Here is a 22,478-nt window from a genome sequence, read left to right on the forward strand (position 1 = left end):
TTTGTTGTTTTTGTTCACCTCCTACTCAGGCATGTGCTTCCCTCTGATACTGGAATAAAACCACTTTGTTCTGTCATTTAGCTTGACAGCAGCAAATCCTGTTGGACAGTTGTCTCCGACTGCGCTAATTTCTTTTTTTTTCGGGACGTATCATTTTCTCGGTTACGTAACGCAAACACTTAAGGGAAGTGTCTCGCTTCAAAATCCCTGTGGATTTGGCTGGGGTGACGGAACGCAACATATTGTAGTAGATGTCAGCGTGGGTGCTCCAGACAGGGTTTTGGCAGCACGAAACTTGTCCGTGAGCCGTAGTGTGAACTTGCAGTTTGTACTTTGGGGTGGGAGAGAAGGGCAGAGCTTGACAGAACCATCTGGCAGCAGGGGCTCGGAGGGTCAAACTCATTATCTTCATCTATTTGGAGCGTAACCACTGGCACCGAGTACATCAGTGAGCCGCAGAGGTTATGCCAAGCCCTGTTGGCGCCGGTGGCACACTATTCTCAAAATACCATTAGACTATGATCAGGTGCACCTGCATGTCTGTTTGTAAATAATGAAATAAACAGACACACAGATGCACTTCTGGGTGAAATGTAACGTGCAGATAAATATAAATTATTAATAACCCAGTAACAATAATAATAAATTCAACTATGTATTGTAATGCACTTTTTATTTGGCCATTAGATAAAAAAAATCCTTATACTTAAAGTTAGTATAGTTAACATAGTTAACATTAATTGATTTCAACTTAAAAATGCCATTAGAGTTGATACATTTCTGGGAATCAGTTCAATTTTCCCATTTAAATAATCGCGTATTTGCATCATTATCATGCAAAAAACATTAAAATGCTTTAAGAAATACTCTACGAAAGTTTTAAAAGTCTAGGAGTTTTGAAAGAAATGAAAGACTTCTTGAGCAAGGATGCATAAATTGATCAAAGCTGACCGTAAAGACATTCATAATGTTAAAAAAGATTTCTATTTTAAATAAATGCAGTTTTTTTTTTTTTTTACTTGATCAAAGAATCCAAGAAAATCCACAAAAATCAATACTGTTTTCAACATCATTAAGAAACATTAATTCTGAAGGACCATTTGACGCTGAAGGCTGGAGTAATGATGCTGAAAAGCTTTGTATTTTAAAACATTAAAACAGATTTTAACTAAAATATATTTTATTAAATATTTGCATCCATGTTGGGCATGAGACACTTACAACCCCCAACGTTTGAATGCTAGGTATATAGGTAAACACTGCTATTTATAACTGTAAAGTTAGTTACGTAAATAAATGCAATATAAATCTAACACACAGATACACAGATATGAATATCACCAGCCCTACCATAGTTACAAAAACCATACACAAGCAACAGTAATTGTGAATACCAACATGTTAGAAACCGTTCTTAACAACAGACCAGCAGCAACATCCTTGTTAACTGACCTCAAAGACCAACGGTGGAAGTGTCCTGAGGCAAGGTTAAGGAAGAACGCAATAACAACATTCAATCATTCAGTCAGTCAAAAACAATCCTACCCTACCCAACAAACTTTCAAAGGCAGAAGCTGCGCTGTCATACCAACGAGATCAAACACTTAAATTCCAATGAATCAAACGAGCGTTTCAGGAAGTTTGTTCACAATAAACCAAGCATTCGAGAGCCCACAAGCCGAGCAGCTTCACGAATCACCTGTATAATTATCTTCAAGGGAGTGCATTCACACTATGTGCAGTGTAACGTTAAGTAAACTACTGTACGCGTGATTCACATTCCTCCTGTTTTGCCGATGGCAACTATCAAAGTGCTTAAATATGATCCATAAGTTCCTGCTCGGTCTGTTGTTAGACTTTGAATAAAGAGTGTAAAGATCAGTCTGACAGTGTTGATTTAGCGGGGTGTGGAAAGAAGCAGGGATTATCACTAGCCACTACAGACGAACAAACGGGGCTGATTCAGGATCAGCTTTAATTGTTTCGCAGGTAAACCAATGAGAGAGGATTGTAAAGATTTTTAAATGTCACAACAGACCGAAACAAGGGATTAACAGCAAGCTTGAGAAATGCCCGCGAAATGTTTCCACTTTTATAATAAAAGGTGAACGCAACTTAAAAATGTTACTTTTAATTTCACGGCTCATACGTCCACTTCCCTCGATCACTCATACATTTTCAGACATTCAAAGCAGGTTATTGTGACGGATTATTGGTCAGATTAAGGGATGCGCAATGTCCCTCACATAAACAGACATCTCATATGATTTCACAAACATGTGTGTCACTTACCCAATTACAGCTGATTACTGGGTAAGAGCTACACGTCACACGTGCTAAATCATAGCATTACTCAAGATTATATGACATTAAAGACAAGTACATGCCTTGTGTGCGCTTGACTCATCGAATAGTCTAAAAGTTGGTCGTGTACAGGGCAGTACGGGATATAGGTCAGTGTTTCCCAACCATTTGCACGAAACCTGAAATGTGATCTTTTTCATTTTACTGGATTTCCTCTAAAAGAAACTGAATATCAAAAGGTTTAAGAAAGCAAAGGAGCTTCTGGTTGGGAATCAGTGATATAGGTCACCCAACACCTTCCGTTCTCGTGAAGAGCCTCTGTGCGTCATCACACATACAGATTTACATGCTTTGTCAGTTGGTTATATGATTCAGGGTGCGTTACGCCTGTAGTTTCCATCTTGGACTCACGTACACACAAACACTCACCTGGTCTGCCCTCCTCTTTTTCAGATCTCATGCCACCCACAGTGCCGGCTCCGGCGGGCTCCACTGTCAGCGCCGGTGCTTCTTCTCATAGCAAGAAAATTCAACTAAACCTCCCACACACACACACAGGTACCACTGCGCTCCTCCCTGACAGGTTACTAGGTAGGTGTTGCCGTGTGAGTATAAACAAGTTTTCCCTGAGCCCGTATACCTGTTCTGGGAGTTTCTCTTGGGCGTTTTCTAAAGTTCCCCACCCCCTCTATTGCCTTCCTATCTCTTCTTGCTCTCTATTGTACAAACACACACACACACACACACACACACACACACACACACACACACACACACACACACACACACACACACACACACACACACACACACACACACACACACACACACACACACACACACACACACACACTGACTCCTCCTGGCCTAAAAAGTTCAAGGAAGTTCAAAAAGGAAATGGCACTGCTTTTCCCAGCCATGTTTGAACAGGCGCATTCATAGAACAGGAGGAGGAGACAAACAGCTTTTTCGGATCAGGTGAGAGGGCAGGTGAGTCTCTCTTAAGAGGCATCAGCTCCATCTAATGGTGGAAACAAGACACATACTGACTGTTCTCCTAATGTTAAAGGAACAGTTCCCCCAAAAATGAACATTCTGTCATCATTTGGTTACTCAAACTTATATTAACTGCATTATCTGTCGTATAATAAATGAGGTAATGAGGACATGCTAATTTGGTGCTGTTGAGAATCTAAAGGTTTTAAAAGGACCATGAAAGTAGTTCATACCACTTGAATTTACACAAATTATCATATAGTATGCACATAGTTTTATTGTTTTCTTTTAGTTTTTTGTCATTTTTGGTGTTATTCACTTATTTAAAATTTGCTACATGTTGCAATTTAAAGTACAAACTAAGACATTTGCTAAAAATATATCTATTATCAGCTATTATTTGCTAAAAATATATTGATTAGTTCATAAAATGGACAAAATATAGAATATAAAATAACATGATGATGAATAACAAAACTATTAATAGATTAAACTGATGATGTATATGAAATACAACAGGGGTGTCAAACTCCTGTCAAATTTAGTAAAAATGGACCATATGTGTATGTATATATGTATGCATGTATGTATGAAAGTTTTTTTTAGCTATTCACTTCTATAGTGTATGAAAAAGCTTTCAATGTGTACATTTCCTTTAAGAAGGAAACCCAAACTAATTTGGAATGACCTGAGGGAGAGTAAACGATGAGTGAACTGTCATTTTTGACTGAACTATCTTTTTAAGGCATGTCAATCACTGTGACCCTTATAAACCCCACGAACGTTTCTCCCTCCACATCCCATAATTCTTTGCAGTAGGGATCTGTGGGACGTATTGTCAGACAAAGGGTTGGATGAGTATCCTCTTTCTCATGGAACTAATGGAGCCACCGGCAGATAGGGGCCCACTCTCTGTCACAGTGCACCAGCTTCAACCTACAGCGAGTGGCAGTCTCAAACACAGCCAGGCAGAAAGACTCAAGGGCTCTCAGGGTCTTAACACTGACTCATCTCTCCTTTTATCACTCTCTCTTAAAGTCCAGGATGCTGGTGTTGAGTTCAGAGTGCCTGCTGGGGAAAAAAATGACCAGTTCACACACAAACAACTCGATGTGATACTGCGAAGCATATGCTGTTTGCGTAATGAATTAGAGACCGCCTTGATATCAGACAGGATGGGCCCAAGAGCTCTTGTGTGTTGATTAAATGTACACGTGTTCGGCAGGGAAAGCTCAGCTGGAGAGCATTTGTTGTTTTCTAAGGGGTGCTGCACATAAGCGAGCTTGTACAGGCACATGAGGCTGAAAGTATTGAATTTAGTACATTAAAGCATCTCTAATGCGGCTGCCTGCTTCCTTTTATTTCTCAACTGCATAGATACAGTTGCCTGGCAGACCGAGTGTTATCTTTCGAAACAATTTAAGGCTCGGCTGGGAATAATGAAGTACTGACAGCAAGCACAACATCAATAATGCCTTCCACGAAGGGTGAAACGAACAATGTAAGGAAACAGAATAGAGGGGAGGAAACAAAAAGATTTTAAAAACAGGAGAGAAAGAGAAAGAACAGATAGAACCGGTAAAATATTGTCAAATGAGACATAAACAAAAATCTAAATGCGTGCTGATTAATCAGACTGGCTCGTATATAAATCACTGCAAATCAAAAATATCACTACAAAGAAAACACAGTATTACTATGCTACATGTCTAATAGCAGTTATGCAGTAATAGCAAGGTACGTTCTGGTATTTTTGGTAGAATAGAATAGAACAGAATAGAATAGAATAGAAATTAAACACAACACAATAAAACACTGAATAGAATAAAACAAAACATAACATAATGAAAAAAGGAACAAAGCAAACCAAAAACGAAAATAATAAAACCAAATAAAGAACAAAACAGACATGAACAGAAAATAAATAAAAATGACAACATAATTTCTATTTTATGACAACATGAAATAGAAATTAAAAATATTTAAGAGAATAACACAACAAAACAGAAGAAAACTTAAAGGACAGAGGTGGTCTTAAATGAACATAGAACAGAAATGAACAGAACAAAACAATACAAATGAACACAGAACTGAACAGAGTGAGTCAGAAGAGTTAAAACAACTGTCAAAATGAACAAAACAAACAGAACAGAAACTAAAAGAACAGAAATTAAGAAAAAAGGGGATAGAGAGGATGAGAAGACAGGATAAAACAGAGATAAATGGAACTGTAGAACAGACTGCACAAACTAATACAAATGAGTGTATATACTAGTGTGTGTATACTAGTATAAAGCACATGCCATGGGTGCCGTCAGTGCATTAGCATGCAGTGTTCATCATCAGCCTGAGTGAAGTCGAAAATTATTCCCGGTACTGGTTAAAATGAAGACCCTCTATCATCCTACGAGGGTAGTTTGGCTTCTTTGTGATGTTGGCTTTGATAAAGACATAAAGATTATGATTTAGGAGGACAGCACTCTGGAGAAAGGCAACAGAGAGTAACAGGCGTCATTATGTGTGGAAAATGGGATGTCTAGAATAAGACTTAGAGATTCTGTTCAATTCCCACTTTGATCAATACACTTCATAATGACGCCTCCCCGCAGCGAGTGACATTACACGAATCAGACAAAGCTTTTTTGTTTTCTTGGAAAATGACTCTCTCGCAATTTGTAGAAGTGCAGTTCTTTAGTCGTATACATGTTTCTCCTCGCAACCGCATAAGCGGGGAGCTGAAAATCTAAAGGACAATGGTTTTGTTTTATTTGCCTCTCGGCGTTGTGATAAATAACCTGAGGAAAATAAGCACTGAAACATCAGTCTTGTTGGAGATCAGTCAACTTCGGAGATCTTACCTTTGTCAAGTGAAGAATCTGGAGTTCCAAAGTCCATCAAGCTCGACATGCCTGTCTGGAAAGTGAGATCAGAAACCACTGCCTTCTGCCGGTGGTGGAGCGAAGGATCTGCAAGACACAAACACCAAAGATTTGATCGCTATGATTCTCAGAGCTTTTCAGTTTCATCAGGTCCGAGCGAACGGCGAGGTTTGACATTTTCGCCTTTGTAAGTGGCCGAGGGTGGCGAAGTGCAGGCCTCCAATGACAAAAGCGTTGCCGCGTCTCTGGCTCGTGACTCATTGAACATCTCGCAGCTATTACTGCTCATCTGTAATTAACTCTGAAACAGTGACACGCACCACGCAAAAAGAGCCACATCCACTGAATGGCTTTTAAAGACAAATAATCACCCTCCGTGCGCGGCCCACGCTGCTGCCGTAATCAGCGTGCATTGAAAGTGACAGGTAGCAATTTCATGTACAGTGCAAGGAACAACACACTGAATCATGATTTTCCCTCGGATCTGAAAGGGAAGAGGAAAGCTAACAATGTTGGTTTGATGAGAACGAGAGAGTGCTGAGATTTACAACCACCATCAATCATCTTCCTCTGCGCGGTAACGTGGGCCTAGTGAGTTTCTCTGAAGCCACGAGGGATTTCCGTGTACCTGTGAAAATGGAACCGGGGCGGCATACCGATCTTTCAGCATGAGCATCATAAATAAATGGCTCTTTTGTCATATCACGCTCCTTGCATCACCTGACGCTGACGTGAAGTGTGCCGGTGTGTCACTTCCGTGAGGAATTGTGTGCATTGCGTGTCAATTACCACAGCTTTTGGCAGGAGATATGAAATGTTGCTTGTCATTTTCCACATCATTATGTCAGACAGCGTTCATCCTTCGCAGTTCCCTTTAACGGATACCACCTCAGCACTGGCTGTTCTTTCTTCCCCTCTCTCCCGTGGCTCAGGCTTCATGGCCGGCTGCACACCTGATCTGATGCTGCTAATTGAAGTCTCTTCAAGTGCCCTTTTCCACTCTATCTCTGTATCTGATCGTGTTACCTGCTTACACTTACACAGCACCTAATGTGACTTATTCTGTTCTTGGATGTGTTACAATGAAAATTTCTCTCACACACACACACACACACACACATATATATTATTATTCATTTATATTAGTGTTTATATTTGCAAAACAGAACAACAAAACAGAAATGAAAAGAACAAACAACAAAACAAAATGAACAAGAATTTAAAAAGGATTGAATTGAAATGAATTAGTTGTTATTATGGTTACAAATTTATTATTATTATTATTATTATTATTATAAATATATGTTTCCCCCACATTTTTTTAATGATCTAACAAAAATTGTGGCACCCCTTACAGACCCCCTTTTGTGATTGCAGACTCACCGTTAAAGACCCCTGAGTTTAAGGGTCCCTACAAGCTTGGAAAACCTGAAAATATCTGGAAAATTGATTTACAATGCAAAGGGGAAAAATACTGTTTACTTTAAAAATACTTTTAAAAAGAGTAAATATAATAGAACAACAAAAAAGAAAATAATAAAAAAAGACTTTAAAGCCATGGATCCATTGTTCTAAAAATGTGGGAACCCCATAGCTAAGAGGGGTTCATAAAGAAATATGTTTTCAGCCCGGCTGAGTCAATAATATCCCTGTTGTGTCATGGCATCATTTTTAGGAGTGGGTCAATGGTGATGAATGACTATTTCTACTTTTTATGTCTGCCCAATTCTGCAGAGGCTTTTGGTTACAAGGTATTGATTTAAAACCTTCATTATGGATTGAAAATGCCCCGCATCTAAGAGGGCCCTTCACAAATCTGTGCTTTGCTGGGTTACTAATGGCATGACAAAGCCAGATGAAAGACTTAATGCATATTAATTACACCGAAATAGGCAGTTTGTTGAAAAACTTTACAAGTTACAAAATCAAATAATGGTATTTGTGCATGAATAATTGCACATAATAAGATGCAGCTGTAAAGCGAAGCACATTATTCAAGGCTTAATTCTTTTTTGGTGCACAGAGGCTGTTAAATAAATGGAGAGAATGAACCAATCATTACCATAATAGCCACCTGTTTAAATAAAGACCAAACTAGATTTACTGACCACTAACCTAATGCTATTCTATTAGTATATAATGTGTCTCTGTATTGACTGAACTACTTTATGGAACAGTGGTCAGACTGAATTACTTTGTGTTTCATCATCTTGAGTAACATTATAGATCCTCCCTCAAGTGTCACACTTTTGGAAATTACTACTAACAATGAAGGTCTATGGATACACACACACACACACACACACACACATATATATGAAATTACATTGTTAACGTTATACTGTTAAATAGGCTTTTTGTGTTTCATGGCATATTATAACATATAAGTGTTTCATGGCATATAAAGACAACCCATTGATAAACTGATAGGCTGTATGTGGAAACGAAAATCTCAGATTTCTTTCACTTCATGGTGTCCACCCTGATTAAAGTCTATTTATTCAGAATCAACTCGCTAAGCCCCTCAGTACTGACTCATTTGAGAGATTTTTAATGAATCTATTGGAAGCACTCTGCACCCAACCCTGCTGAGATAGTTCATTTCTGTAATATTTCTGTAGCTAAGACCAAATAAAAGGACTATTTAGAATGAGGTTTTATAGAGTTCATTTTTCCCTTTTATACCACCAAAGTGCCATCCTCACATCGCCTTTGGACAATTTAGAGAATCATTATCATTAAACTTTAACACATTCCAGACATTTTTGAATATCACGACTGCTTACCCCAGCTATAATTCTGTTTGAATACAGGATCATTAAGCTAAAAACTATTTTTCTGCCCTTTCCTATCACATTAGTGCCACAAAAACAGCCAAATATAACAAACATATCAGCTAAAGCGAAATAATACAGTCTGGAGTGTTAAGAGGATCATCCGCAGCAGCATGCTGGCCTCCTCCATTCTAGATATAAACTTTATCAAGTCAAAGGTTATGGAAATAAGACATACCACAAGGGTTCTGGGCATTTATTAGCCCAGCTAAACTAGTTAAATACATAGGCAGCCTGAGAGACCATCTTAAGTTGGTTTCAGCGTTTCTTTTCTAGCAGGAATTAATCTATATGCAAGTAATAGACAATTACAGACAAATGCTATGTCTGCTGGGAACACTGCTATGAATTCTGCTGACTTCTATATCTTTGACGACAGCCAAAACCCACACAAACACACTACAGAGAGGTTGATTTTTCCTAGGTGGGCAAGAGGTCAACTTGGCCAGACTTGGAGGCAGCATACTGTCAATCAGTGTGTCTCCAGGAGCCCCAGCACTTCCTTATTAATGCAATACCTGTCAACACAACCCATCACTCAAGACATCGTAACCAGTTACATGCTGACCTAGCTCAAAATATCTCTGTGGAGGGGGAGGGGCTTGTGCCTGATGACGTCACGTTTCTCGTTGCGCATTTAAATGAACTTTAAGGTACTCGTGTGAAAGAAGATGAATTAATTGTTCAGGCCTAGTTTGTTTGGATAAAACTAAAGCCGCAATTATCCCCTTCTTCAGCTGTTTGCTGATGCTAAACTCCTTTTGCATTCCATTACGGATGTGACAGTCCTTGCTTCTTTGTTAAAGCCGCTAGTTATCGAGAAAACACACTGCATTATTAATCATCGGTAAGCGGATTGAAGAGCAAATAGGACCATGATAAAAGTCATAACAAAAGAATAAATCTAAAAACAGTTCTTACATAAAGATGGGTCTAGATGCTTTAATATATAAGAAATTAGTAGATTATTATGCACCTATTCGAGTCAATCCATTGTACCATTAAAACAAGCAAACAGCAGTATCATTAAAAAAAATCCTTTTAAAATGCTTCATGCAAGGTTTATGCAAATACTGTACACTGGTTGATGGTTTAAAACTCACATAAACTATTATTGAAAGCAAAGAAATTAGCAATTGTTCTTAATTTTTACTACTTCTTACTACATTAAGCATTCACCACAGCATATCCACACGCTGGCACTTGTGAACATTTCATTTGGAGAAATCCAATTAAATGTGCATTAGTGCCAGTGTGGTTTAAAATTTACAAATGCTGAAGACCAACTTTTCCACAATAAATACATAAAAATATTTTGGGTTTTGCATTCCTGTCTGCATTTGTAAATTTAAACTAAGGGCCTGTAATTGAACTAACATTTCATGATCAGAGGCGTAGATCCTTGAGGCTACAGAAAATATCAATATTGTCGATATTATAAATCAATACTGTAAAGCAAATTTCCTGTTCAAATGATCCGTTTCTGACCTTTATTTAAAAATCAAAGCGCTGTTTCTCATTAAAGAATATATGAATGAACCATTGCAGTAGTTGCTGTACTCTAAGAACATGCCCACCTCGTGTGTCTCAGACACAAACACGAACAAGTAGACTTCATCCAAATTCAGTGAGGAGGATTGCTGACAGTACAAAAAAAGCTTTTCTCACTTAGATGCATTACCCAGCAGTTACAGAGTATCATTAGTACAGCTATGTCATAGATGGCATTGATGAATCGAAACAATCTTCTCTGTGATTAGGAGTTGTGGTAAAAGCGAGAGGGGTCGGAAAAACTTGTGGAAAGAGAAAAGCTTAAGGCAGCCTGAAAGCTGGGCCCTCCAATGGAGAGAGTTTTGTTTTTTGGCATTGACGGAGTACAGAAGGATATTGTGTGGGTTCAGAAGCTTAAAAATCCTTCATGCTACCATTTTAGAGAGTCTTTATGTTTGGTCTGCAACAGTGAAATCCTTAAGGCTAGATTTAAGGAATTTAATTTCGCTAAGAGTAAATTTAGAGTTAATATTATAAATCTAATTTTAGTGTGTGAATGGGCGAATGAGCGTTACCTGTGCATGATAAGCTAATCCTTAGAGAAACAAAGTGGGCAAATGTAATTTCGAGCTGAAAACTGCAAAAGTGGAAAAAAAATGCACAGGTGATATACTTTTCCCCAAGCGGAAAAAAAAATTAAATCTAGTCTAAAAAAAATGTCCCAAGTGTGACCATGCAATTACTTAATTGAACACAGCAGCTCTACAAGGGCTATGAGTGTGACACATAAATATATAGACATTACAAATTAAGAAACTGAAAATAAATATACAGCACCATTTCAAAGTTTAGGGCTGGTAAGTATTTTAAATTGTTTTTGAAATTTCACCAAGAGTGCATTTATTTGATCAAATAATATTTATAAACTATTATTACATTTTAAAACAACTGCTAATGCATTTTATTTTTCTTCATTTCCAGAAGCCGTTAATCTAGTCTTCAGTGTCACATGATTCTTCTGAAATAATTCCAATATGCCAATGAATTTCTTTCTGTTATCAATGTTCAATATTGAGTTAAAAAGCAACATTTTAAATATTTATGAAACATTATAAACATCCTTACTGTCACTTATATCAATTATCAATTATATGCCCTCTTTCTAAATATCAGTATTTAATCATTTTTATTACTTTAATTACATATCCATACATATGTTTTGACTTTAAAATATTCTGGAGCTCTGACCAGTCTACTTCCTGCCTGGTTTTTGACTGACTGGATTACCATATATATGAGACATGAGTCCATTTAGGCCGGTGTTCAGTGTCCTGATGGGTACAAGTGATCAAAAGCTCAAGCCAAGCCTCCATCATTTCCCTCAACCCTCAGAAATTCAGTCTGAGTTCTGTCCCAGTGGACAGGATGTTGCCAATGGCTGGAAAAATGTTGTTTATTAATCTGTATTTATAGTCACAGACAACAGAGGAAATCAATAGGCACTGCATTCACTGCACATTAAGCCTGAGACGATGCTTCAAGGCCTGTGTGATTGACTGCCACTGTGTGTGTGTGTGTGTGTGTGTGTGTGTGGATACTGTCAGCCCGAAACAATCCACTGCCCAGAGCAGAGGCTTTCACAAGACACGCTCTCCGCCTCATAAGAAACCTGCCACTTCCATCATAGATGGATACAATGCTGCGGAAGGAATTCAGTAACTTCCATTAATCGGAAAAACTGTACTTCACCAGGAAAGTTTTAGTAGGTTCACCAGTTACCAATGTTGAACACTAGTGTGTAAAATGACAGTGTAAGGAACTGTTGTTTTGTGATGAATTGGAACACTAATGGAAATTGAGTATTGTCAGCAGAGAGGAGACATGATTTGCCAGTTTCTTTAACGACAGCCGAGATTAGGATTCGGGTGGGAATCAGCTCTGGATCAGAGTGAAAGGCCAGTGTCTGTTCTCAGATCATTAAACAGCACCATGATGCGATGCACACAAGGGGCAGATGGAATACAAAGGTCAGCAATTAAGCAGCATGAAACAGGCATAGACAGACGAAGCAGGGGGTGGGAAGAATCCCAAAAGCAATAAGCAGAAGAAGATTACTGCATATCAGAGCTGTTTACAGAATATGCAGCAATCTTATACAGTATACAGCATTAACTGCTGGTCAGTGATCAGTTTCCCCTTCCCAAATCCAAGGCTGACTATGATAAACATTATAGTGAGGATGAAAAGAAATTATTAGATGCCAAGATACTGTATCTATTCCAAAAATTTTATTAAAAGAAAAAAATTCAAAGGAATGAAGGGGGACTCACCCTGCACTCTATTCATCCCATACACTATTGCTAAAGTCTTGGAAACTCATTACTCACTCCTATTCTTTGGTGTAGGTGATGATGGATCAGTCAAATAAATTGTATTAAAGAAGCATTATCATGATAATGAACTGATAGCTCACTATCAAAGGTGCCAAAGTATCACTAAATGAAGTGCACAATCCATTTGAATGACAATGGATGTCAAAAGACAATGCTTCGGGCGATGATTCAAAGAGCCACTTCTCTGCAGAAGGCCATTGCAGTTCTATTCATGACTGGTATGGGGAAAAAATGCTTTGTAGGCAGTTTAGAAGTCAGTGGTACTCGGGGCCTGAGTGAATCATCATAATATCTGATAAATAGTTGCCTTCATGAGTTTAAGCAAATTGAATTTCTCGCAACAACTGCCTTGTGGCGAATATGCAATAATGATATAGCATTACTCTATCAGTCAAGTGGGTTTGGTAGGACTGGAGAACTCGATTTTTCTCATAGGGTTTAAATGCAAGCTTATTTCTGATTGTCTCTTTCAAGAGAATACCTTTAATTCCTGATGAACACAATAAGGAGCAAACAGACAATTCCGTGAGGAATGCTAGGAGTGACGAGGCGTGTCGGAATAATTTGAGAAAAAAATCTCTTTGAACATGAGATCTCTTCATGTGAGGTCAGCTGTGACGATAAATATTTCAATAGACTGCTTTCTGTAATATCCTCTGGAAACGCTGAAATATGAGTCTTTTATAAGCAGTGGGAGACATAGAACTAGTCAAAAACAACACAAGATGCCGTATTCCTTCAGAGGTTTTCATGATATTAGACTTCTGAAAATGACCTCCTACATCTCTATACCTCCACCATGTTCCACACAGCTCTATCGAGGGCCTCCATTCACTAAGAACTAAGACTGACAAAGAATACAAAAAAGAATGAATAAATGGATTTTTAAAATGATCTGAGACCATTATGTGGTTTTCTTTGCTTTCTTTGCTTTAGTCCAATAGTTTCAAACTTTTAATGCCTAGGAGTCTGTAACAAAGTTGATAGAACGGGAAGAAGGAGACGGGAACTGACAAACCTTTAGACATTTTAATAATAAAATAAACTTACTACAGAGTGCTTGACTCCTGAAAATATTAAAAGCAGTTTAAGACATTTAGTACTGTGTTGGAAAAAATTATATTATAAATACAGTAATTTTTTTGCAAAACCACATGAATGACTCATGGTTCTAACAGCAAAAATATATTAAACACATTAAATAGTCATACATAAATATATTAATGTTCAAAAGCTTGGGTTCTGTAACTTTATTGTTTGAAATAATATGTTTATACAGCAAATACATCACTTTTAACAAAAGCTAAAAGTAAATGCATCTATAATGTTATTAAAGGTACTAATCTATGTAATCCAATGATAAAAATCTTTATAAAAAAAAATTCTGTAGAATGGATTACAGTTTCCAAACATTTGTAATAACATTTGATGATAAAAAATAAGATATAAAATTTTTTTTTTTAACTACCTCAAAATTTAAAAAGTAATAAAGAATAATTAATACATTATTTAATATAGATATTAAAATGTATTGTGCATTTGTGTAACGCTCTGCAGATTTGTATACTGTTTTAGTGTCTCACAAACCCCAGTAAACAAAATAAAGAAGACTTGTGGCACTGGAATTCAACACAAATGAATCAAGTTAAATTAAACAGTCACCTTTCATATTTTCTACAGACATCCAGCAGAACGCTCACAGATGAGGGGCCCAGGACAACATTCTAAAAACTGGTGGGTCATCCCACAATGTAAACCGGAAAACTGGCAAATTTTTTAACCTAAAACATACTGCACAGACATCTAAGCACTCAGAAGAGACTTTTGGATAAGAAACTATTTGTCCAGAGTCAGAAAAGGGTCTACAGCACAGTACCCTCAAAACTAGTGTGACATTTTCCTGGATCAACATTGTGATTAACCAGTCAGGTTGAAAGAATGAGGTTAATAGTTTTTGTGAATTTTAGGCTTACAATCAGCGTTTGGGGCCTGCAGATCAGCGTCATTCATCTATCATTTCCTCCGATTTTAGGGATTACTCATGGTTAAGGTTAGGTTCAGGTGTAGAGATATATTAAAATGTTGTTTAAGGGTCAACAAAATATGTCTAACTCCGCCAAATCAGGACGTGTGAGATGTTAGGTGTAAATATAAGTAACACACAGAAATAAGAAATCACAGTCCACTGGTGAAAGCCAATAAAGCCTGAGGTAAACTAAAAAATAGTGTTCTTTGAAGTGATGTTTTCACATGAAAACATTTTAAAAGCAACAGCAAGGATTTGTTGCAGGTTCCTAAGGATAGATTTATCTAGTTAAGTGCTTCTCAGGCATTTACAGTCCAATACACAGCGCAGGGTAGATTTTCCTGCAGATCTGAATGATTGCTTACTCAGAAGGGATTGACTGGGTGTGCAGGGCAATCTAAATGTTACAGAGGGCTTAGCTGGATACTAATGATCCAAGCTGCTCTTTAAGGGTCAGAAACCCACACAGGGGATCTTGAGGAAAGGTCACAGGGGTTTGACATTTCAATTCCACCTGCCACTGAAGGATAGACGAGCGTGTTGTAGAAATAGGCGTCAAAACAAATACTAGGTTCACCTTATACAGCTAGCAGCTAGATTTGGGACATAATCCTCCAAATTGAGTTTGATTTCTCAAGTGCCTACTGACATCAGCGGTTAAAATTAAGCTTGAAACTGAGTGTTTTTCACAACCAAAACATGCTCAACTTCACTGTTGCTACAGATGTGAAAGATCAGCTTTTTTTCATAAGGACTCAGTCGGCGGTATTCAATAAGTCAAAGATGCCTGGAGTCTAAATTTCACTGGCAGCAAAGGTTTGATTAATAAAGGCCCAAAAATAACAACACTCTCAAGAGTCAATATGTCGTAGAGCTAAAAAATTAAGTGAATAAGTGAATTTCAGTCAGATTCATTTAATGTTCAGGAAATAATGTTCATCACAAATACTGCAAAAAATATTTTGTGTATTACAGAATTTGAAATAATACATTTTATTCAAACATAGCTATTTTCCAGCTTTATCGACAATAAAATAGTGACGTTCAACTTTCAATTAGACTAGTTGTATGGCAAATGAACAAACAAAAGCAAATGACATCAAACATACATTGCACTTCAGATGCTGTTTCTCCACGTGAATTAAATTCTATTAATTTATGATAAATGATTCCTAGCCCACTGGAACCACTCATGGGTCTCTATCTGGACTGCTAGTTTGCTAATTGGTGACCTTTGTCCTTTGTGTTTAATTGAGCAAAACAGGCTTTTCTGCATCTGTCGACCAAATTTTATGCAGTAGGTATCAGCTGGCGGTGACTGAGAGTGATTTATTAATGTTATTCAGCACAAGCTCCTCTCTTTGAGAAAAAAGAAAAGTGCCTACTCTGCCCTTTGGGTATCCAAAGCTTACAGCTGTCAGTATGTGCATTAGCAGAGAGGGAATGACTGGCATCTCGGTAATGAAATGTGAGATAGCCAACATCTGATGAATCGCCTTACTCTTCCCATTTGGTTGCTTCTTGCTTTGCATTTCATTATTATTCCTAAATAGACTGTCTTCTCATCTTCTTTTGCACTGATGCTCACAGATTTATCTCAGTGCGCTCGAGATGCATCTTTGTAAGTCCCTATGCCTGTGAGGACGGCCTTTTACATTCAAGTCATTTGCACTCAAGGCCAAACCGAATCCACTTTCACTGAATGTCAAGTGCAGTAAATCTGGGCAATTATCAGTGCTGCGGTCCACTGTTCAATGATTAGGGTTTGTTAGTCACAAAATACAGCAAAGACAGCAGATGTGCCTTAATCTGCTTTGATCGACAACTTCTCGTTAACCCAACAATGGTCCTTCCTACATTTATTATTGAGAGTGCCATGAAATCACTTGAAACTACTCAATGAGGGTGAAAGTCCAACTTACTATTCCTAGCAGCACTGTATCTCAAACAGTAGAATAATGTCAAGGTCATGGGTTTAGTTCCCATGGAATGCATTAAATACCATCTGCCAAATTCTTAAATGTAAATGGTCTAAAGGAGTCCAAACATATTATAAATATTACACTAAAACTAGATCCATTCTCAAGTGAGGATCATGGGAGAATAGTGATCCATCCTGCCTTAGCACTTCAGATCAGTTCAGATCATCAGAGACAAACCTTAATACCAGGTTTAAGAGATGTTCATCTGATGGAGACTTCCAATCACAGATGTACCAGGCCCTCATCTCTTTGACTTTGGTAGCTTTGCTGAGCACGCCGATGAGATAAGGTTGGATTTACATCAAAGATTAAAGCTACAAAATCTGTTTGAAAGAAATCCAACAGACACAATGTCACAAGAAGAAGCTTTTCAAACACAACCGGTGCAGAGGCACTTTCAGCAACTGAGACCTCTATAAATGGTTCAAAAATAGTAATGGGAAAAGAAAAGGAGGAAATGATCCCTTGGTCATTCAGATGCTTTTTAATATTCTTGTGGAGTGAAGGGACATTTGGAGAATGGCAGCTGCTTAGGTGACCTGTCTCCCTCAGGTCCGTACATCAGATTTGTTTCCTTGTCACACATGCTGGCTTATAACCAGCTCTGCCACAGACTTCCAGTCCAGCTGACCGGGTGGTAAGGGACCGAGTTTGGGATCCAGGCTTCACAATGACGGGTCCCCATTGGCTGTACTTGATAGTCTGAGCAAGCTGCCAGTGAAGGATGTGTATTTTGTTCATTTGTATGTATATATTCCAATTGCTGCCTTGACAAAGCCTTGTTTGAGATATTGAAAGCTTTGCAGAAAAGGAAAATGAAAGAAATATGGTACGATCAAATTACAGACAACTGACAGACAAATCTTGTAATACTTGTTAAAAAACAACAACACCTAGTTAAAAAAATGAGTCACACAATTAATGTTACCATGATCAATCATTTTTGAGTACTTGAAATATGCTGACTGAATATGCTAGCACAGACATTTGCAATAAAAGTGCTAAAATTTGCTTCTAAAGCAATATGTCTTGCCACAAAAGCACTGACGCTTCATTAGAAACCAGAGTAATTTGAACCGCCTGCAACTTATGGAAAACGGAATGTACTGTATCTTCTCCATACATCAATCCCCGGAGAGTGGAGGCTCAAATCGACCAGAGCATAAAAAGCGGGACCAAAAACAATAGTATGAAAAATTAAAGCACACCTAGGAGGACGCAGCAGCTCTCCAGAGAGACGTCTGATTCACTACATTTGAATTATTGATCAGAGCCCCTGCTGACAGCTGTACATATGAGAAAAGCCTCACAGGTTTGAGAACCGTTAGTGACTTATCCGGTCAGGTTTACACAGTGCTACTGATCCATGCCTAGAACAGGCTATCTTTCTGAATTATACATTAAAACTGGTCTGTCCATTGCTGTGGTATGGCAAATAAAGGTGATTACAGAAAAATATATAGCGCTATATATATATATCTTTTCACAACAACGCCTGTCAGCAAAGACAAATAAGTGTAACATAAATGGCTCAATTGTGTTACATACTTAAGTTGTACTAGTTTTGTCAGATAATAGGGCTGTCAAATACTGGACACCAGTGTGCTTGTCCGCTAAAATGTCAGCACTAATGTCAGCTTGTTTTGTTAGTGATGTATCGTTTAAATGCCTAACCTGTTGTCTGGCCATTTGACTGACCATTGCAAAAGGCAGAAAACGTCTAAAACTACTCTTTGTCAACATACAATGTGTATTCTTTTAAAGGAATTGTTCAAACAAAATGAAAAATCTCTCACCCTTGGCAAATAAAAGATGTGGAAGAGCTTTTTTTTTTTCATTCGAAAAGTTCTAAAAATAAAAGAAAATTTTAACTTCACAATAATCCACATGACTTTAGTCCGCCATTGGATGTTTTACCTTTAAATCTTCTAGCCAAAATACAGATCTATAATCCATTACAATACTTCCTCCAGTGAAAAAGTCCTTCCCCTGTTGTCCTTTCACATCAATATTCACTAATATATTTGTTTAGAACTGTTTTAAACAGGTTTCCCTTTTGTAAACGGTGCTTCATCATATTTCTCTCCTGATTCAGATGAGGTGACTTTTTCACCTAAAAGCAATATTATGGATGGAGGATATTTCAGATGGAAGTGAAAAACATCAGACACACAGTTCAGATATTAACTGATAGATTTGTGCGGATTACTTGTGGATTTTTGTGATGTTTTTATCAGCTATTTCAATTAATTCTGATGGCACTTATTCACCGCAGAGGATCAATGGATGCAATGCAAAATATCTTATGAAAAGACATCTCATCTACATCTTGGACGTCCTGAGAGTGAAATTTTTTATTTTTTTTTTTAAATTTTGGATTGCACTATTCCTTTAAGTACACTCACACATTGCATCTAGTTAGCTATTGTAAAAAACAGAAAGACTCCACACTTTTTCCTCCAGTGTCTCATTAGAAAGCGTGCCGATGGCATCTGCGGTATGAGCGGAAGTGTTGGCTTCAGGCCTTGTGTTGATAGCCGTCTGCCGGGATGGGGTCTCTCCAGCTCCTCCTTCTCTTTTCAAGTTAATGGAGTGCTTTGATGACATTAGGCATTTCCTCCGGCTGCAACACGCGTAGGGGGAAATGAAAGTAACATATTGGCCCCTGATCGATATCTAGATAGGAGACGTGGGGGGAATACAGCAGCAGCATATCGAGACTGCGTCATCGCTGCAGCATGAGGAGACGATGAGAATGTGTTTAGGGCGAAGCGATGAAAGTGACGATCGATGCTGTCGAGACCCTGGAAAGATTCCTAATGAATAAATCATGCTCGCAGAGGTCTTCAGCATTTAGACCTGGATCTCCAGAGCAATTCCTATGCTAATAGACTCAAGGGTTATTATAATAGGGCATGTAAACAAATAATTATGGCTGAGATAGATAGATTATATGTAATGTTATTAATATCTCTAGAACTAATTCTGAGAGGCTGTCACACTTTATATTATTAGTGTCATTCCATATTAAGTCTTAAGGCTTTTTTGAGTGTCAGCTATGTGATGAATTTTTGAGCGTACGCGAGAACTGCAAATTAATTTATGGATGATAATTAATTCAATCATTTTATGCTACCCAATGTGATTCATTCAGTACTGCAAACTTGTCAAATTATTCAGAGTGACAAGGAAAAAAAATAGAAGGACTTTTTTTTTGTTTCATAAGTCAGCCTTTTTCTTGTGACCAAAAAATGGAGCGCAAACAAATAACTCACACAGATGCTTATACCACTCTGTCTGCCACAAAACAAGCCAGCAGCAATACATAAATTTACAGCAGGAAGGAAACTATACTACGACAAAGTTGCTTATGAATCAGAACTACTGGCAGACTCTAAGGGATATTGGCCATTGAAGTAATGCTTTCAATTATTTTTTCAAGACTACACACAAATTTCACACAGTGTGTGGCATTACATGACTTCAGCAGCATAGTAGAAAATTATTTTCCTAATCAGTATTTTTGGTCGTGTTTTCCAGTAAAAACATCTTTTAAAAAAAGGAAAGTTTAGACAAAAATGAATAATCAATCATTGTTTACTCCTTCATGTTGTTCCAAACCTCTATTTTGCAAATGTTTTGTTGTTGTTTTGGACTCCACTGATGTCCATTATATGGAAAAAAAATATTATGTTGTGCTCAAGTGGGTGAGTAAATGATAAAATTGTATTTTTTCCTTAAAAAATATTATGATTTGCTAATTTGGAGCTCTAGAAACATTTTGAATGGCTAGTGTTTCTAAAGTAAATGCATCCTGTTCACAAGTTTGAATATTTTTACAGAAAAACAAGATTAAGGTGATATTTCTTGTAGGGTAACACATATAAGAATGTGAAACCACTGATAAAACAGCCAAGTGAAACCAAATGGCACGTATGTCAGGCATACAAAATAGCCCACAGAGAATTCACTCCCACTGTTCTGATGAAGCCTGTAATTAACGGCCTGCTATGTGGTGACATTAATTAGCATCAAAGTTACGAAGCCTATGAAGTTTGCATCCACAGGGCCTTTGGCCTCTACTTACGCATCAGACAGGTAGGAGGACCAACTGTCACCAAAGGAGAAGCTGAATTATTTTTAGTTAATGGCAGCCTTTCCACGCATTAGAAATTCTGAGATTAATATGCATGTTCAAGTCAATTAAAGCAGGGGACGTTCCCTTTCATGTGCAAAAACTGTACAAGGATCACCAAATACGCAGTTACGCTAATTTTAGACAAAATCACAAGGTCATGTTCGAGTCGAGAAAAAATGTGTGTGAGGAGCACTAAATTCCAGGCACACGCTCTGACCACTCTGACCCCGGATGAGGACACAGAGCAGACAGGCTATTCATCTTTTTTGCACGCTCACAGTCTGAGCAATTAGGGGTCCGTCTATGACTGGCTTTCTGACCCCAACTGCGGCACGATTATAATAAATCGCTCAATTAACGCTAGTCTTGCAGTATAAACAATTTGCTAATCCGAGTTGCGTTTGATTCAGATTTCCAACTAGTGGTAACGAGTTGCTGGGGTTATCTGCCCCTCAGACACAAGTCTAATTTGTGCCCTGATTCCACAGACAACGCTAGAAAAATCGGAGCAATTACAATGATAAATGGGCATCTCATTAGCCTGAAGACTGAGACTGGCTATCAGTGTAGGTGTCTTCGTAGACATATTTGAAAGTCTCGTTCAAAATTAATGCCTAAAATAAACGAACTAACAAACCAACCGTTTCAATAATGCATGCCCACACTTGACCTCTATGTGATTAATGTTAAGTACAGACAATAGCCGACTGGCTTAGTGGTCGACAGCGTGATTGATCTGTCCTCATTACCAGCTGTAGACGAGGAAGAGCTTACTGTGTGTCAGCATCTATGTCCTAGCAAACACTCCTACCTCTTACCTACTTCTGTTTTTACATATTTTAAAGGGATTTAATTAAAACAAAATTGAAATCTATCTTAATTTACTCACGTTGTTTCAACCCTGTATAAGTTTATTTCTTCTCTTAAACACTAAACAAGATATTCTCGTGAGGAAAAATTAAGCAAAAGATTTTGATGGTACCCCATTGACATCCATAGTACCTTTTATTCTATGGAAATCTATGGGGAACATCAACTGTTTGGTTACTCATATTCTTCAAAATACCTTCTTTTGTGCTCAACAGAAAAAAATATAGGTTGGAATGATGGAAAAATGATGACATGATAATGATTCAAAATCATATTTTTTGCCTTAAATCAATGTTTGTAATGTTGTGATTAATCTCAAATTGCTATATACTCAAACAATAATAACTTAAAATAATAATTTATATAGATTACCTTTAGAATGCTTTATGATATTAGCAATTCACTGATTCAAAATCATTTTAGTATAGAGTTGTAATTCATGCTTGGTGTAGTTCATGAAAGTAATAAATATATGTATACTTTATGGAGAAAATGAATGGGAAAACTACTTATGCAACTAAAGCTGTGAAAAAAGTAGGTGTTTCTTATCGGACTCTGTTCTACC

General features: G+C 37.7%; 1 protein-coding gene across 5 annotated transcripts in view; it reads right to left on the bottom strand.

Moving 5' to 3' along the window:
* kaznb (kazrin, periplakin interacting protein b) overlaps positions 1 to 22,478 on the bottom strand; it is a 124,846-nt gene that overhangs the window by 24,139 nt on the left and 78,229 nt on the right. For 4 of the 5 annotated variants that reach the window (XR_006252084.1, XM_043252041.1, XM_043252043.1 and 1 more), the window contains exon 5: positions 6,159 to 6,266. Coding sequence is in view for 4 of the 5 variants with exons in the window: in XM_043252041.1 (XP_043107976.1) it covers positions 6,159 to 6,266 (108 nt within the window). In the remaining variant the exon portion in view is untranslated. Of the gene's footprint in view, positions 1 to 2,733; positions 2,979 to 6,158; positions 6,267 to 22,478 lie in introns of those variants that run through there. The other variant, XM_043252042.1, reaches the window with a different exon arrangement.

This window comes from Puntigrus tetrazona, chromosome 11, assembly GCF_018831695.1.
Source record: "Puntigrus tetrazona isolate hp1 chromosome 11, ASM1883169v1, whole genome shotgun sequence".
Taxonomy (NCBI): Eukaryota; Metazoa; Chordata; class Actinopteri; order Cypriniformes; family Cyprinidae; genus Puntigrus; species Puntigrus tetrazona.